The sequence below is a fragment of the Macrotis lagotis genome, chromosome 5, assembly GCF_037893015.1.
Source record: "Macrotis lagotis isolate mMagLag1 chromosome 5, bilby.v1.9.chrom.fasta, whole genome shotgun sequence".
NCBI classification, from domain to species: domain Eukaryota; kingdom Metazoa; phylum Chordata; class Mammalia; order Peramelemorphia; family Peramelidae; genus Macrotis; species Macrotis lagotis.
This window is the reverse complement of record NC_133662.1, coordinates 55,147,135-55,164,310: the sequence shown is the minus strand read 5'-3', so window position 1 is coordinate 55,164,310 and position 17,176 is coordinate 55,147,135. Positions and strand designations below refer to the sequence as shown.

At 33.7% G+C, this 17,176-nt stretch overlaps 1 protein-coding gene and 1 long non-coding RNA gene across 8 annotated transcripts in view; one reads left to right on the top strand and one right to left on the bottom strand.

Annotated features, from left to right (window-relative positions):
* Positions 1-17,176, bottom strand: part of ADGRB3 (adhesion G protein-coupled receptor B3) — a 909,716-nt gene that overhangs the window by 8,284 nt on the left and 884,256 nt on the right. For all 3 annotated transcript variants that reach the window (XM_074237293.1, XM_074237296.1, XM_074237295.1), the window contains one exon: positions 14,472-14,507. In XM_074237293.1, coding sequence (XP_074093394.1) covers positions 14,472-14,507 — 36 coding nt within the window. The remainder of the gene's footprint in view (positions 1-14,471; positions 14,508-17,176) is intronic.
* LOC141523801 (uncharacterized) overlaps positions 1-17,176 on the top strand; it is a 97,178-nt gene that overhangs the window by 34,434 nt on the left and 45,568 nt on the right. For 4 of the 5 annotated variants that reach the window (XR_012478599.1, XR_012478600.1, XR_012478596.1 and 1 more), the window contains one exon: positions 4,562-4,727. The exons of the other annotated variant lie outside the window; for it this stretch is intronic. This is a non-coding gene — a long non-coding RNA (uncharacterized LOC141523801). The remainder of the gene's footprint in view (positions 1-4,561; positions 4,728-17,176) is intronic. 5 annotated transcript variants of the gene reach the window in all.

Sequence of the window (17,176 nt, the reverse complement as noted above, 5' to 3'; positions counted from 1 at the left end):
GTCAGTCTTGAATTCATGCCATTGCTTGAACTTCTGCATTATCTACTTTGATATGCTGCACTCCAGACAGGTGCCTTCCTCGGTTCTCCCCTCTTCCTGTCACCTGCTTTTCAGATTACTCATGTATTGTATTCCCCTATTAAAATGAAATCTTCTCAAGGGCAGGGACTATCTTTTCTTCTGCTTGTAATTCAATCTGTAGTGCTTATTATAGACTGGTACCAAGTAAAGGATTAAGAGATGCTTATTAACTGAATGTTAAGTTACTTGAAAAAGTAACCAGAGTTCATGGAATAAAATGTGAAATTTAGTAGTTTCTAAAAATGCAAGAGCCTCCCCACACTATATCTTCATATTATCCCATCAACTCATTATTCCACCTTCAAATTTAATGCTATTAATAATATAATGACTTCTATAGCATGTTACAAAATGTTTTAAGTGATATTCCGAGGGTTGTGAAATAATGAATAGAAGATTTACATGAAACAAGGAAGACTTGTGTTCAAGTTCTGACTCTAACACAAATTAGTGTCATCATGGGAAAATCACTTAACTAACTTTCTAAGACTTTAAATTACTGATAAGTTTTTATATGTATATGTAACCATGGAGGGATTTTTCACATGATGGTGCTTCCTAAACTGATAAGGATCATTGCTATGGACTTTTACACCCCACAAATATATATATATATATATATATATATATATATATATACATATATATATATACATATATGTATATATGTATATATATATATGTCTTAAATTATTTAAAGGAATCTCTTGCACATTGAAACTTTTTGAGAATGCAGTGTTAACAAAATAATAGTAAGAAAAGTGTTTTATAGGCAATGCTATGAATTTGCAGGAGGTGATTTATAAATGCTAACCAGGAAAAAGTCATCCCCAACTGTTGGGGATGGGAGTCAGAATTCAAATAAAATAATTGACTTTTAAAAATTAGAAATTGATGAAAAAGACATTTTATATTATGACATGTTTAGTCCTAGCTCTTTGATTACTTCATCTGGCTAAGGTAAAGTAGGGATAGAAACTGAAACTATGATTTAAGGAACTTCTAATGAGGAAAATCTGTCAATGAAGAATAACCTCATAGTCATCTCAATCACTCGAGAGGATAAGGGGCCGACCCAAGATCACATAATCAGTATTGAGTCAGAGGTATTTAAAATAACTTATTTGCATACATGTGCTGTACCAGTGAGTTCGTATACTGAACTCAAATACCATGAGAACACTTGGTCCAGAACTAAATAGCTAATTTAATACCTCACCAATAAGGTCAGGTTCTGAAAATGTTAAACTGATATATTTTTGTCCAAGGTCCATAGTATCTACTTTTATTCCCCATAGACATTCATGGAACAAGTTTTGACTTCTTAAGCAACAAGAATGAAAATGGACTATGAGAATTCAAATTTTAATTTCATAACATGAAGGAATTATTTCCCCTACTCAGCACTGATTCACATCTTTTATACACAGTAAACTTGGATTTACGCCAGTCTTTTATGTGTTGTATGTGAGGGATGTTGTCATTTAAAAATCAGATAATACCCAAATAATCTCAACCTTTGATATTCTTAGCTCCAGATATTCATTGATGACAAATAAGATAGTTGAGAACAGGAAAGTGATAGCATTATCCATTATAATGGGATGAAACATAGCAAGCAATTAACTTCATGTCATTTGAGGAGAGCATTACAGAAACAGCATGGTAGGATTTTGTGAAATATAATTTGACTAGTGATAGATGTAAAGATTTATGAGAAGGAGAATTTGCTGTAAGTAATAATGAATATTTTAAAAGACAACAAGACCTTTGTTGGCAAATATTATATAGTATATCCTGTTTAGGTAAGGAAGGAAGCATTTTTAAAAAAAATAATGTTATTTTTAGTGCCAAGTGCAAATTTAATAAACAAAATGAGAATAGATGTTAGAAGTTTTAAAATAATTTGGCTTGTAGAATCTTGGCTTTAACTCAAGAACAACAATATGAATTTGAGTTAAAGACTACCAATTTACATTCTTTTTTCAATTGGGGCAGAACAAACATCCCATTGTGACATTTTCCTAATAGATTTCAAAAAATAACTAGTGTTAATAAAATGAGACAGTATGGTGCAGCCTTGGAATCAGGAAGACATGGGTTCAAATCCTGCCCTAGACACTTACTAGTTATGTGACCCTGAGCAAATCACTTACTTCTTTTTTTCAGGAATAATATTAGCTCCTACCTCCTAGATTTGATATATAGCTATAATGAGATGCTATTTCTAGAAATATTTTGATACAAATGCTATCATCCTCATCATTATATTGTCTGACCCTGGGCAAGTAATTTAACCTTTCCTTCCCCCCAGGCAACTCTAGGATTGTAACATACTGATGGATTTTTTGCTATCAGTAGACAGAATTTTCATACATCAATGGAAACACAGGTCTAAGCCCAAAACAAGAGAAAAAATATCTACCATATTGTGTAGCAGGATTACATTTTCTAGGATTACCTCTTCCAATAAAATCAAATTCCCTTCATCTGGACTTCAGTTTTCTCATCTGTAAAGTGACACTGTCTCTGAGGCTGCTTCTACCTTTATATTACAAATATCGGTGATATAAAAGATCATTTTTCACTTTTTGAATTTTTTCAAGGGGGGGGATAATGAGGATCAAAGCTGTAATTTCAATTTTCTATGAAGACATGCTCCTCCAATGCATATCAACACTTGCTCTTCAATTTATAATCTCAGGTATTTAGCTGCGTGAGGAAAATGGCTAAGGGATTTGCCCAGGTTCACCCAGTACATATCTAAAGGAGTATTTGAAGCCAGGTTTTATTGATATTTTGCCAGGTTCATGACTGACTAGATAGACAGCACTGCTTTTTTATTATCTGTAACCAACAGAGCTTCCTCCCTGCCACCACCACCCCTATGGACCTTTATTAATTTCTTTTCTCCCGTTTCTTTTTATTTTCCCTGATTTTCAATCTCTGTTAATCAAGGTTTTTTTTTTTTTTTTCTCACCAGAACAGCTCTTCTTTTCCACATTTATTCCTCTCTTCATTTGCTTTGTATTGAGTTGGTATCCTAACCTTATGTTCTTGCAATTTTAAGTCCTTCACTTTTGATTTCTGCCCCTTTGATACTGCTCTGCTTTGACACATCTCAATCTCTTTGTCTGACCTTTTGAACTTATTTGTCTATTCATTTTCTTCTATTTTCTTGATCTGATCAGTTGGTGGAGTACTTTAGTGGGAGCAAAGCTATTTCAGCATCAATGAGGAACAAACTTAGCCTGAATTCTATTCTCGGAAAAAAAGATCCTTGGAAGATTTCCAATCACATTTTGATTGAATGGAGACTATACCTGAATTGCACAAATAAGTGCTTACAGGAGTGAGATTCATGTGAGAAACTCATCAACAAATTTCAGAAAGCACTTTGATAACAGAGTTCTTCTGTATGCATGGTCACAAAATAATATTAAAATGACTGCTAAGCTTTTTGAAAATAAAACACAACTGAAATGCTTTGTTAAAATTATTGAATGTTATGTTAATTGAATGCTGTTATGAATTGTTAATGGTTTTAGTTAAATTATTATTAGATGCTATGGAACAATCTGGATATCAAACCTGGAAGCAATTACTTATTAAGAAGTCTAGCCATCAAGGAATCACTGGCTTCTTCAGAGCCCCATATATATATATATATATATATATATATATATATATATATATATATATATACACACACACACACACACACACACACATATATACACACACATATATACATATGGCACAGTCCTAAAAACTGGGAATTCAGAGGAAAGGCAAAAATAGTTCCAGCCTTTGCAAAGCTTGTATTCTAATCAGGGAAACACTCACATAGCAACCCTTAGTTTAGGCCCTCACTGTCTTTTGTCAGTAAAATCAATCACACCAGCCTCTTAATTGGATAGTCTCCTTTCTATATCATCCCTCTCTATATGTTTTCTATATAACTGTCTAAAGATTTTTGCTAGAGCATGAAATCAACTATGCCATTCTCCTGTATGATAATCTTCAGGGTCTCTTTATTGCTTCCAGTATAACATACAAACTCCTTCGATAGACATTTTTAAATCTTTCATATTGTGGCTCCTGCTTATCTTTGTGAGTTTATTGAGTATCATTCATTCTATTTTATTTTCCAGCCAAACTGGCCTATCTCATTTTCCAAACTTGGCATTTTTCCCCTTTGCATACATAAGCTGTCTGTCTCTCCTTTCTAGAAATCACTCCCTATTTACCTCTGCTTTTTAGAATTTTCTAGCCTCATGGAAGGCTAGACTCATGTGCCATCTCCTTTAGGACGTCTTTTCTGAATACTTCAGATAGTGTGCTATTCCCCTCCCATTCTCACTTGCTCAGATTTTTCATCAACATATTTATCATCCTTTTATATGTTGTTCTCCCTCAATTTAATGATCCTTCAGGTCAAGGACTGTTTTCTTTTCTTTTTTTCTCTTTGGACACTCAGCACCTAGACTCTTAAATGCTTGTTGAGCAATGATAAACTATGAGTACAAAAGAAAGAAGATGAAACCTGTCATATGTTCTGACAGAGTGGTGATGAATGTAAAATGGAGAAAGAGACTTACTTTGTTTGGACACAGTGTGGGAATTTGATTTTCAGGACTATGGAGGTATGTATTAAGAGCTTTCTCTGTGTTTTACTTTTTTATTTGCTAAATGGGAAGGAGTGATGTTGCAAGGGATAGATAATTTTCTTTTAGGTTTTTTCCTTTGCAAGGCAGTGGGGTTAAGTGGCTTACCCAAGGCCACACAGCTAGGTAATTATTAAGTGTCTGAGGCTGGATTTGAACTCAGGTACTCCTGACTCCAGTGCCAGTGCTCTATCTACTTTGCCACCTAGCTGCCCCCTAGATGATTTTTTTTTAAAAGGATAACACAAATTCTTGTCAGTTAAAGTAATTTGGAGAATTGTCTTTAAGACCACTCAATCCTACCAGCACATTGGACCATTCTTCCACGGTAGCTTGTTTCACCACATTTACATGTATGTATGTATGAATTACATTATGAAGGTTCAAATCCCAGTTCTGTCTCTTACTACCTTTGGGATTTTAGGTGAATTATTTAATATCCTTAAACTTCATTATCCTCATTTATAATATTAGAGAATTTGATCTGATGATTTCTAAAGTTGTTTGCATTACAGATCCATGACATTGTGTTCAAGTGAAGTCTTCTAATCCTGTCATAAAGACTATGGTTCCCTTTGGTTAAAAATGACTATTTGAGCCTGTAGGCATGGATGATCATGTCAGAGAGAGCTTCTAGCTAGGCAGCATCCTTGATAAAAGAGATTTTATTCCAGTTTTGGCTATACTGATTATAGGTTTCACAAACAGCAAGGGTTTCCCTTTGCTATTTATTTATTTGCATTACTCATGCTTTGGATGATTTTTCTCAATCTAATTACAAGTTCTCATTTGTATTTTCCTTATCACTCGTCTGCTTTTCTGGTTATTTTAGTTCTTTATTGGCACTAGAGTTAGGGTTGAAGAATATTATTTACCTCTCCCTCCCCCTTCTCAACATTTTTGAATTCATACCATTCTACTTAAGTTTTCAGAACTATCTTTTAAAACTCAGGTTTGACTATATCACCCTGCTATTTTATAAACTCCAGTTGCTCCCTATCTCCAGAATCAAAAGCAAAATCTTCTGTTTGGTATTTAAAACCCTTCATAATCTGGCCCCACCTACCCTTCCAGTCTTCTCATACTTTTAGCCTCTCTGTGTATACACCATGACCCAGTGACATTGGCTTCCTTATTTTTCTTTTCACAAATTCTATTTCCTGAATTTGAGCATTTTTACTATCTCTTATGCCTGGATTCTCTCCTTTTCCTTCTCTATATCTTGTCCTTCCTGGCTTCCTTCAAATTCCAGCTAACTTCCCAGAAGCTCACTTAATGTTAATGACTTCTCTTTGTTGTCAATTTATCTAGTTTATATCATTTAAATACATATTTGTTTTCATGTTGTCTGTTCTGTCAAATTGTGAGCTCCTTGAGAGCTGGGTTTTGTTTTTTGCTTTTCTTTGCATTCTAAGAACTAAGCACAATGTCCAACCTATAGAAAGTAGTTTATAAATGCTGACTGACAGAAAGAAGTGGCTAGTGTAGAAAAGTTATTCCTACTATTTCCAAAGTTGTGCAATTAAAAATATTTCTAAAATTGTGTGATTTAAAATAAATAATAACATTAGAGCCTCCTAAACATTTCTTCCCTACTTAAGTCATGAAAGATAGCTAGACCTTGAAGTTCAGCATCCTCCAGTATTAGGTTTAGTAGTCAAGTCAAATAATGTAAGATTATTTGGATTTGTAAGATCCCTATTGTTCAGGTCCACATTGCCAAACATCTTTACCAGAAGGTAAAGAAGATTTGCCATCAGATCTGTGGCACAGCTGTTTCCTACTCATGTTAACATTTATATGATCATTTGATATCTTTTGTTTTCCAAGGTAGAAGTGCTTTGAGACAAACTACAGAAAGTTTTATACTAACGACAAACTGGAAAGTCCCAGTATTAGAGACAAATGATGCCCTTTTGAGACTGATATACTTTGGACAAGTCTCACAAATCTTTGGACTCAAATAAGCAGTTTTTTTTAAAATCAGTTTTTGGTTCAGAAGGAAGACATGTTTGGAGGGCAGATTTTTGAGTTTTACAGTTGGGAAGTTATTGGGTGAGGAAAGCAAGCAGCTGATCTTCACTTGTTCTGTGTTTGGCAGCAGGAAATATTTTAAATCAGCTTTATTACTAACCCAGGGTGAGTCAACATTTTTGAAAAGGGAGTCTATATTTAATATTGACTTTCTTCACCTCAGTGCATGTCTTAAAAGTTAGGTGGAGAAGGGCTTAATTTTTGCAGGGTTAAGCAATTGAGGGGGGTATATATTTATAAAGCTACTTGACTAACTTAAAGCAAGGTAATCAGTTGTGATATAGAGGTGAGGACATTGAATTCAGTGTTAGAAAAGTCAAGTTTGAATCCCAGCTCAATTTCTAAATGTTTATATGACCTATGATTTTCTTTCCTTTTGAGTGATAAAGGATCACAGATTTAGAGACTGAATCCCATAATTTTATAAATGAGCGAACAGGTCCAGAGAAGTTGTTACTTGCCTAAAATCACACAGATAGTGGTAGATGTAGGCTTTGAATCCAGATTTTCTGCTTCTAAAAGCAGCAGCATCTGTGAAATGAGGGGATTTGACAAATGTTCTCTAAAGTCCCTTCCAGCTCTAAATGCTGTAGAACATAGAGCTTAATTCTCACAAAGGAAGGGGAACTTTTAAAGGATTGTAATGGCTCATGGATTTGGCATTGTCTGGGATCATTATGTTTCACATAAATAAAAATTTCTAGATAACCAATGATTTTTTAAAAAAAAATATTATTTAAGGTAACAGGGTTAAGAGACTTGCCCAAGGTCACACAGTTACGTAATTATTTATTTTCTGAGACCATATTTGAACTCAGGTCCTCCTAACTCCAGGGCTGGTGCTCTATCCACCCAGCTGCTCTAACTAATGACTTTTAAATGACAAAGTATTACTTGAACAATTTTGATAGAAGGCATGAATGAACCATACACTTCCCTTCCTTTTTAAGTACAGTATTTGTTGCTGAAATTTCAAATAAACTTGTTCTATTATTCAGTTGTGTTTGAGTCTTTGGATTTTCTTGGCAAAGATCCTAGAGGGATCTTCCATTTCCTTCTCCAGTTCATTTTACAGATGGGGGAAATTGAAATAAAAAGCTTATTGACTTGTCAGATCACATAGCTAGGCAGTGTCTGAGGCTAGATTTGAACTCAGGAAGATAATACAGCACTGTATCTGCTGTGCCACCTAATTGCATTTTGCTAAATAGAGCATACTGAACTTAATTCTTTTTGATCATTTTAGACAACAATTTCTATATAATACTGTGACACATATTGTCCTCCGAGTCTATTGAGAAAGCCTAGGGACTCAGATTAAAAGGACTTTGGTTCTCCTTCATAGTCTGTCTCTTCCCTCAGCTGTACCACTTTCTTGGCCTGTCTCTAATATGGTTCTGTATCTTTCATCTAATTTTCTGGTACAGGGCCTGAGACTGTCATGGTGCAAACCTCAGTTCCTTGATATTCAAGAGATTTTTTCCACTGTTAACTTTTGAGGGTTCTGGATAGCCAAGGCTCCCAACAATCTTGTCTTCAGAAGAGGAGGATTTTTGTTTCAAGACTGTGATGTACTGGACATTGTTACTAAGAATTTTGGAATCTGTGTCCCTAGAAATGCAAAAAGAGAGCAACCTGCCTGTGAAGGGTTGGAAATAATTCAACAACTTCAGGAAATCACTTCCTCCAGTCTTGCCATTTTATTATTCATAAAGCTAGGTACTAGATCTGAAGTCAGAAAGACCTGAGTTCAAACCTGACCTCAGACACTTGCCAACTGTGTGACTCTGGGCAAGTCATTTAACTTCTGTTTGACTTAGTTTCTTCTTCTGTAAAAATAGGAATGATAATACTCACCTCCCAGGATTATTATTAGTATCAAAATGAGAATAATATCAAAGTGTCTAGACATTTAACAAATACTTATTTCCCTACCTTCACTCCTCAGGGATACAAGACTGATTATTTCTTCTCTTCTTGACTATTTTACATTGAGTTATAATTTTCATAGGTTATTGTAAACTCTGTTTTGGATGTCATAACTTAAACTAAGGTAGTCTGAAAGGAGTGGGGGGTTAATTTTGGGATGCAGCTTCCCTTACGTTCAATCCACATTTAGAACTGAGACTGATTCTATGGAAGTGGAAAGTTGCATAATTTGCTGGTGGTTATTTTTCTCTCTCCAAATTGCAATTTCAAAGCATAAAAGAAAACTGATGAAGGATCTAAAGAAATTTAATAAGCTGCCTATCTTATCTTTTTTATCATCACATACTGCAACTGTTTGTTGTTACAGGTATAAAATTGTCTTAGCTCAGTAATATGGAGAGGGCCCTGAAGCTTTTGCCTGTTGCTTCATTGTGACGTTGAGATGATGATAGTTGGCTCTCAAAGGTAGCATAGCAAAATTCAAGCTGTAATAGGTATTAGGGATCTGATAAGACTTCATTTATGGATTCAAGAGTATGCTATGTTCCTGTCATTGAGGATTAGTCTAGAGATTGGTTCTTAGATGCTTATTACAATTGGGCGGTTATCAAGGGATGAATTATTTTTTAACTACAAAGACTGTCTTCCAAGAACTTGGGGGTCAGGGGTTTGCCGCTTACACTGGAGAATGTTATGCCCATTAACAACATAGGGGCAGAATGGATAAAGGGAACTCTTGAATGAATAAACACCCTCTACAAATGCAACTGGAACTTTCTTTTCCACTTTACAGTACTAGAAAGTTGCTTAGAATTCTGGGAGAAGTAATTTTCCAGAGTATATACTGGGAGGCAGGATTTGAACTTAGGTTTTCTTGGTTCTGTTGTAGTTAGTTTTGGTTTTGTTTTGTTTTGCAAGGCAATGGGGTTAAATGACACACCCAAGGCCACACAGGTGATTATTAATTGTCTGAGGCTGGATTTGAACTCAGGTACTCCTGACTCCAGGGCTGGTGTTCTATCCACTATGCCACCTAGCTGCCCCTGTGGTTGCTTTTCTATCCATCTCTAGGACCCTGGGCAAATAAATAACTTGGCCTCTTTGTATCTCTCTTTCAAAATCAGCAAAGTGAGGATAGTAATGCTACTTACCTTATATGAATGTTGTGAGGATCAAATGACATCACATATTTAAGTGGTTTGCAAAACTTAAAGCCCTCTTCAATACTTCTTAATCTTTTTTGAGTCACAGACTACTTTGGTGGCTTAGTGAAGTCAATGAACTCAGAATAATGTTTTTTAAGTGTATAAAGTTACAGAGGAAAGCAATTATATTGAAATACAATTATCAAGATATTTAAAATATATAGTCACTGATCTCAAGTTAAAAGCCTATGCTATTACTACTAGCTATTATATTACATACTATATTGTTCTATGATATATAATATAATCACATTATAATTATGCAGAATTATAATGTGATTACAATATAACTATATTGTCACAATATCTTGAAGTTAATAATAGTGATAATTATAATAGTTAACATGTATAGTGTTCTAGGTTTTACAAATAATTTTATATATGGTATTTCATATGATCTTCAAGTGATATTATTTCATTTTACTACAGTGATAAAATCATATATTCCTGTAGTACTGCATGAATATGGAGAAGGTAGAAATAGATAAAATGGCTGGCTTACCAGGACTTATTAGATGAAGTGATTGAATTCTTCAATTTTGGGGGGGGTTCCCAAGAGCTACAGGGTCAGTCAATTTGGGGAGAAAGCTACTAGTAGAATTTTGATACTGAAACCAGTTAGTCAACATTGGTTTAACAGTCAGAATTCAAAATGGATTTTTTCCCTTTGTTTCTTTCTCTTTGTGCTCTTGATGTGGGCAACCGGCTTGTTTACCAGTTGCAGGAGGAGTATTGATTAAAGGAAACTCAGGAAAAAACCAATTAGGTCTGAACACATTTATGGAGCTTATGCATGGACAAGAGGGTATAACAGTTCCTTCCACATTTGCTCTATTTATCCCAGTCATATAAGACTATCTTAAAGGACATTGATTTGTGTGAGAGAACTTTAGTTAATACATTACATTAAGGTAAACTCCCATAAAAAGGTTTTTTGGATACCACAGATGACTGGAAATTATTATTATATTTGGTATAAACTGGAGAGGTATGGAGGGGGATACATTCAAGAGAACCAGAGGCAAAGCAAGCTCTTCTAATTAGAACTGTCTGAATGGGATCACATAGAAGTCAGGGGGTGGGCACAGGAAGGTTTTGTGTGGGTGTCAAGGAGCTTGAGGCAAGCAAACACAAGTAATCTGTGTTAGAAGGAGAGGGAACACATTGTATGCATCTTGTGAATGGTCATTTAGAAAGGTCCCAAATTTCACATGGTGATAATAAAAAAATATATACATATATATCTTGTTTTAGACTTGGCAATTAATAGTTCCTGAATATAAAACAAAGCCCATACTCCCTAATTAGTGTTACATTCTCTGATAAATGCAATTTACAGATGAGGCTGGATTATGTAACACCCAACTGTTTACGAAAGGAAAACTAGCTCTTTCCCTGAAGCACACAAGTAGCACTATTTAGGTTTTCCAGAATCTCAACACAATATAGCAATCATATAACAAACCCAACAATTATACAGCTGAACAAAGTGTCCTGGTTTCTGATGCATAATGTTGGTCAACTAACTACAAATGTATTGATGATAGGATGATTTGCATTCATAAATTAGCATGTAAAAATATTGTGCAGAGGCATGGGATGAAGCATCAGTTTACTGGTGTCTTGGTACCAGTTGCCATAGTAAACATTCTAAAAGAGAATGGAATTCCTGGTGCCTTGAATGCCACAGCGTGATTCAAGAGTCTTTTAAAAATGCTTTACAATTATATAATTTAGGTTGGTTGCATAGTAATTTGATTTTTATAATTAGTTTAGTTATTAAATGCCGCACACAGAGTAGGTGCTTAATAAATGCTTGATTAATTTGCCACTTTCCTTATCTTCTCTACTTTTGGATAAAGAAGAATGGATAATATGACATTAAAAAATGTGGTTCTTGTTCTTTTTGGAAATATTCACTACTGAAAATGAACAAGAGTATTTATAAAAATGAAGCATTCTTAATTTTTTTTATTTGAAACTATACTCTGTTGTTTTATGCTAAAAATTCAGTTTGCCACCCATTTCTAGGGGCATATATAAATTATATCATATCATTTTTCAATGCATCAGTGTTAAAGAACTGACCTCAAAGTCAGGAAGACCTAACTTCAAGTCCTATCTCTGATTTATATTTGTTATGTGACCCTGGGGAAGTAAGTTAACCTCTCAGTGCTATACATAGCTTCAACTCTCTAAGGCTTGGTGTCGCTAAGAAGATTACAACCTATATTGGGAGAGTTTGTTTCCTCAACTCTGAGACTGCTATATAAATGAAATCACAGGTTCAGTCCCTATCCCTGTGTAACAGCTCTTCGCTGACATTTGCTACCTATATGACCTTATACAAACCACCTTGTCCTTTCTGGATTTCACTTACTTCATCTGTAAAAAATGAAGTGGTTGGATTAGATACCCTAGGATTAGTCAAATTTGTGACAGATTCTCTATTACTGTTTTGTCTCATTTAATCTGAAAAGAAAATCTATAACTCCTTAGACAATGTTTAAGGTTAAAAAAAACAACAAACCTCTGCTCAACCACTAGTTATTCTCAGAAACGACGAGTAGATCTAACCTCAGGCATATGTATTTTGTAAATAGGACTTCATATCCAAGTAAGCATTTTGATTCAGACATTTAACTCTGTTTGGAAGAACTTCTTTCTCCCCTGAGAAGTTTGGAAACTGTCATTAGGTTTATAATTATTGAAGAAGTCCAAACATGCTTAGAAAAATTTGTAACAGATTATCCTCAATTATGTCAATAGGATATAATCTTATCCTTTTAGATGAATAAATACAATTTATGCAAAATTCTAAAAATCATTAATTAACAAAAAGCTGAACAAATAATATGCTGGCAGTAATTTCTAACGTCAATATTCCATTGCCAATATAATTTTGGGACAAATTAGAGAATGAAAATGCTTTTCATTTTGTTTATATCTTTGAAAATCTACTTTTTAAACACAAGAGCACACTACTGGGCAATCAGTTAACCTCTGGAAAAGGAAACCTGGGCATGTGTGGAAGAACAAAATTGTGGGAAATAAAGACATTGTTGAATGTACCAATGATAAAACCATAAAAGCACTATATGGAAGAGTGCGTGCCAGTTTAGAAAAAGGGGGCGATGTCCAAAAAGTGATAAAAATGTTCATTCCCTTTGACCCAGCAGTTCCAATTCTAGGTCTATATCCAGAAGAAATCTTAAAAAATGGGACAAATATTCCAAATATACCAAAATATTCATAGCAGCTCTTTTTGTAGTGGCAAAGAATTGGAAACTGAGGGGATGCCCATCCATTGAGGAATGCCTAAAGAAGTTATGGTACATGAATTCTTTGGAATATTATTGTTCTATAAGAAACCATAAATGGTTGGACTCTACAGAAGCATAGAATGAATTACAGGATCTGATGCTGAATGAAGGGAGCAGAACCAAGAGAACAATGTACACACTAACAATAGCATTGTAGGATGATCAACCTTGATGGAAGCAGCTCCTCTCAGCAGTTCAGAGAGCTAGGAAAACCATATTAGACTGACTATGGACAATGTTATCCCCATCCAGAGGAAGAAAACAAAACAAAACAAAAAAACCCTTCAAAATCTGATGAACACTTTATAAAAATTATCTCTTATGTATCTCTTTCCCTTAATCCTAACTCCTCATACCAAAAATGACTAATCTGTAAATATGTTTATCAAAAATATGTATGTACAATGGTAACTTGACTATTTGCCACTGAGGGAAGGAGGATGGGAAGGGAAGGTGGAAGAAAATTTAATAACTTAAAAGTATATAAATACATATGGATTGATGTTGAAAAAATTTCATAACATGTATTTGAAAAAATAAAATATCAATTAAAAAAAGAAAAGGTGGGTGAAGCTCAACAGTACACTAACAGAAATCAAGGTACCAAGAAGAAAAGGGAGTTAGAAGACTGTTTCAAGATTTTGTTCTATCACCTTTATTAGCCTTTGGATAGTGGGTGAATTACTTTCCCTCTCTGAACCTCAGTTTTTTCATCTATAATATGGAAAGTTTGGCTTTTGCACTATCTACCTTCCTAATAATGAATAACTTCCTTTGCAAACCTTAAAATGTTATATAAATGTGAGCCTTTTTTTTTTTTAGTGCAAGTGGGAGCTAGGGTGGAGAATCAGTCAGACTCTCTTTTCCTGGACAAAGTCTGGTAGAAATAAATTATTTGACTAATACTTCTTTCCAATAGACCTCCAACTCCCTCCTTCCCCTCCCCTTTCCCACTATGACCACTCATTTCATTTTTTTAGCAAGTTTTATCTTCAAATGATCTTGATTTGTCAATAAATCTGCTCTCATTTTGGAAAATATAATTTCAGAATATTCTTAAAATATCTCAAACATCAGATAATTTTGTTCACTACCAATTCCACAGTATGAATTATCTTTAAAATTTGGGGGGAGTTTTGCTTGATGTTATTGGGAAATTACAGAATGTTAAGTTTAGATATTTTCTTTATAGTTAAATAATTTAAAATACAAAATAATTCATGCAAACTTACTTCAAAGTCAAGGTCCGAATATCGTGATTTTCTTCTCTGTTAAGCATTAAAAAAATGAATTCAATAAAATTAGGGTTAGCCATGGAAATAATTTCATTAATTTCAATAAAGATACTATAGTTTTCTTTCCTAATTGAAATTTGGTATTAGGAATATTTCCCTTCACAAAAGAACTCATTCATACTATAATTTAAAATTATTTCTATAAATCTGTTATATACTTTTGATAATTATTTGTGGAAAAACTCAATAGAAAGAAACCCAAAGGCAATGTGATTTAAGGAAGTATACATTTTTATGCTAACAATTCACTTATATTCTTAATAGGTATCATCTTCACTTCTTGAATCTAGCTCTGGAAGTAACAGATTTTTTTTATCATTTAAATTCATCTCTCTACTACTCAATTTTGAAATTTGCATATTCCTGAAACATTGCAGAAAAATATGGAGAATAAAAATCCTGTAAAGTTTGAGAGAAAACCTGATGGTTTCATAAAAAGCATTCTAAATATCCTAGCTGTATGAACTTTTTAGAGGTGAAAACTTTGCGACCTCCTCTAAATACACCTATAAGATCTCAGTGTTTAATAATCCTTTATGTGAGAAAATTATAATTGCTAGGTCTTGGAACAAAAGTATTCTTTCCAATCTGTTTAAGACAAATTAGAGTGTTCTACATATCTCGGACAAAATTGATGAAAGTATCTTATTCTAACTTATTTAATCTTTGTGGCTTTACCCTTTTAACACAAGTTTTGAAATCTTTTTTTTTAAATCAATTCCTGAAATAAAAGAAATCTGATGCTATATAAATCTGGAATACATTTAATTTTGATACTTTAGTCGTATGAAGGATATTTTCAGTGAGTCTATATATGCTAGACAAGGCCTAATACTTTTATCCATCTACAGAAAGCATATTATTTTATTCTTCTATGCTAGAGTCACCAGAACACAAACAGTTAAGATGTATTATCAGGATAATGATTCGTCCCAGGTCACTTTTTTCTGCATGCCATTAAAAAAAAGAACATAATCAAATATGGGTAACAAGAATTAATAATAACAGTAACACCAAGTGTTTCTGGGATAGCCCTTTAAGGTTTGCAAAGTACTTTACACATATTATATTAAGAACCCTGGGGGATATATATATATACTATAAATGTTAGAGTATTATAGTGGAAAGTACTGGATTTAGAATTAGGAGCACTGATTTCCAAATCTAGCTGATTGGTCATTTAACACCCAAGACACATATGACTTTCTGAAGGTCACAATGTAGTTCTCTGGGCCTCAATTTGCTTATTTGTAGAGGTGTAAGATCCTTTCCAGATTAAAATCTAGATTTGCATTATTTCCATTTTACAGGTAAGGAAATTGAACCTTAATGAAGTTAAGTAACTTGCCCACAGAGATCTAACATATTAGAACTAGAGGTTGAGCTCTACATTTCCGATTTTAAGTCTGGTATCCTTTTCACTATACCACATTTCCTTACAATCCCTGAATCTGGGGCTTTTTTAGTAAAGCAATGATAGCTGTGGAAGAAAGAGAGGAATCTAAATGTACTTGTTCATTCATTTCAGTTGTGTCCAACTCTTCATGACCTTATTTTGAGTTTTCTTGGCAAACACTGAAGTTATTTTCCTTTTCCTTTTGGCTTGTTTTATAGATGAAGGAAAAGGCAATCAGGGTTAAGTGACCAGGGTCATGCATCAACTAATTGTTTGAGGCTGGATTTAAACTCAGGTCTCTCAGACTAGAGGCCCAGTGCTCTATCCACTATACCATCTGGCTAACCAGATAAAGGGGTTTAAGGTTGGTAAATGTAGAATGGACCTTTCATAATTCTGAGACATTAATAAAGCGGGTTAGAAAATAGATGAAAACATTTATTCTTTTGACAAAAAATTTTTCAGGACTAAACTGTTTAGGTAATTATAACTTGAAATCAGAGTAAAAGCAACTTGTACACCTTTGACAAAATTTTTCCTTTAGTCTTTTGACCCAATTTTTGAGATCTTTTTTACAATCAGTTCCTGAAATAAAAGAAGTTAGATGCAATCTAAATTTGGAATACATTTAATTATTGTTATTGGAGTTATATCAAGAATATTTTCAATGACTCTACATAGGTTGAATTATGGTCTAATACTTTTATTCATCTAGAAAAAGTAAGTTATTTTGATATTTTCCCTTTTCTAGTCCTCCTCTTCCCATATTCTCTTCTCCAATATTTATGCCTCACTTCAATAAACATAACAACCAAATACTAACATTAAAGAAAAGTGAGAAAAAGAGTTCCAGTTATTGAGCATTAAGATAAATCTAGAGAAATACAATAAAATATGGCTTATTGCCAAAGAAGCCTGAGGTAGCTATAACAAGAATGCAATAAGATACAAAGATTATACCTTAATACAAAACTGAAAACTTTCCTAAAATGAGTCTACCCTCCAGGGAAAAATACATAAAAGGACAATTCAGTAGATAGAACTCTAGATACAAGAAAGTTCTTTCTTAAAAAAAAATAAATAAAATGAAACAAAAGTACTGCAATAAACTTATTTTAATGAACAGCACTAGACCTAATGCCTCACTTGGACTGAAATTTGTGAGAAGGTCCAGAAAGAAAGTGTTCTTTCTCTTGAGAAATGAAGCATTTTAAGACCATTTTATATCTTTCCTCCAATACTTCTT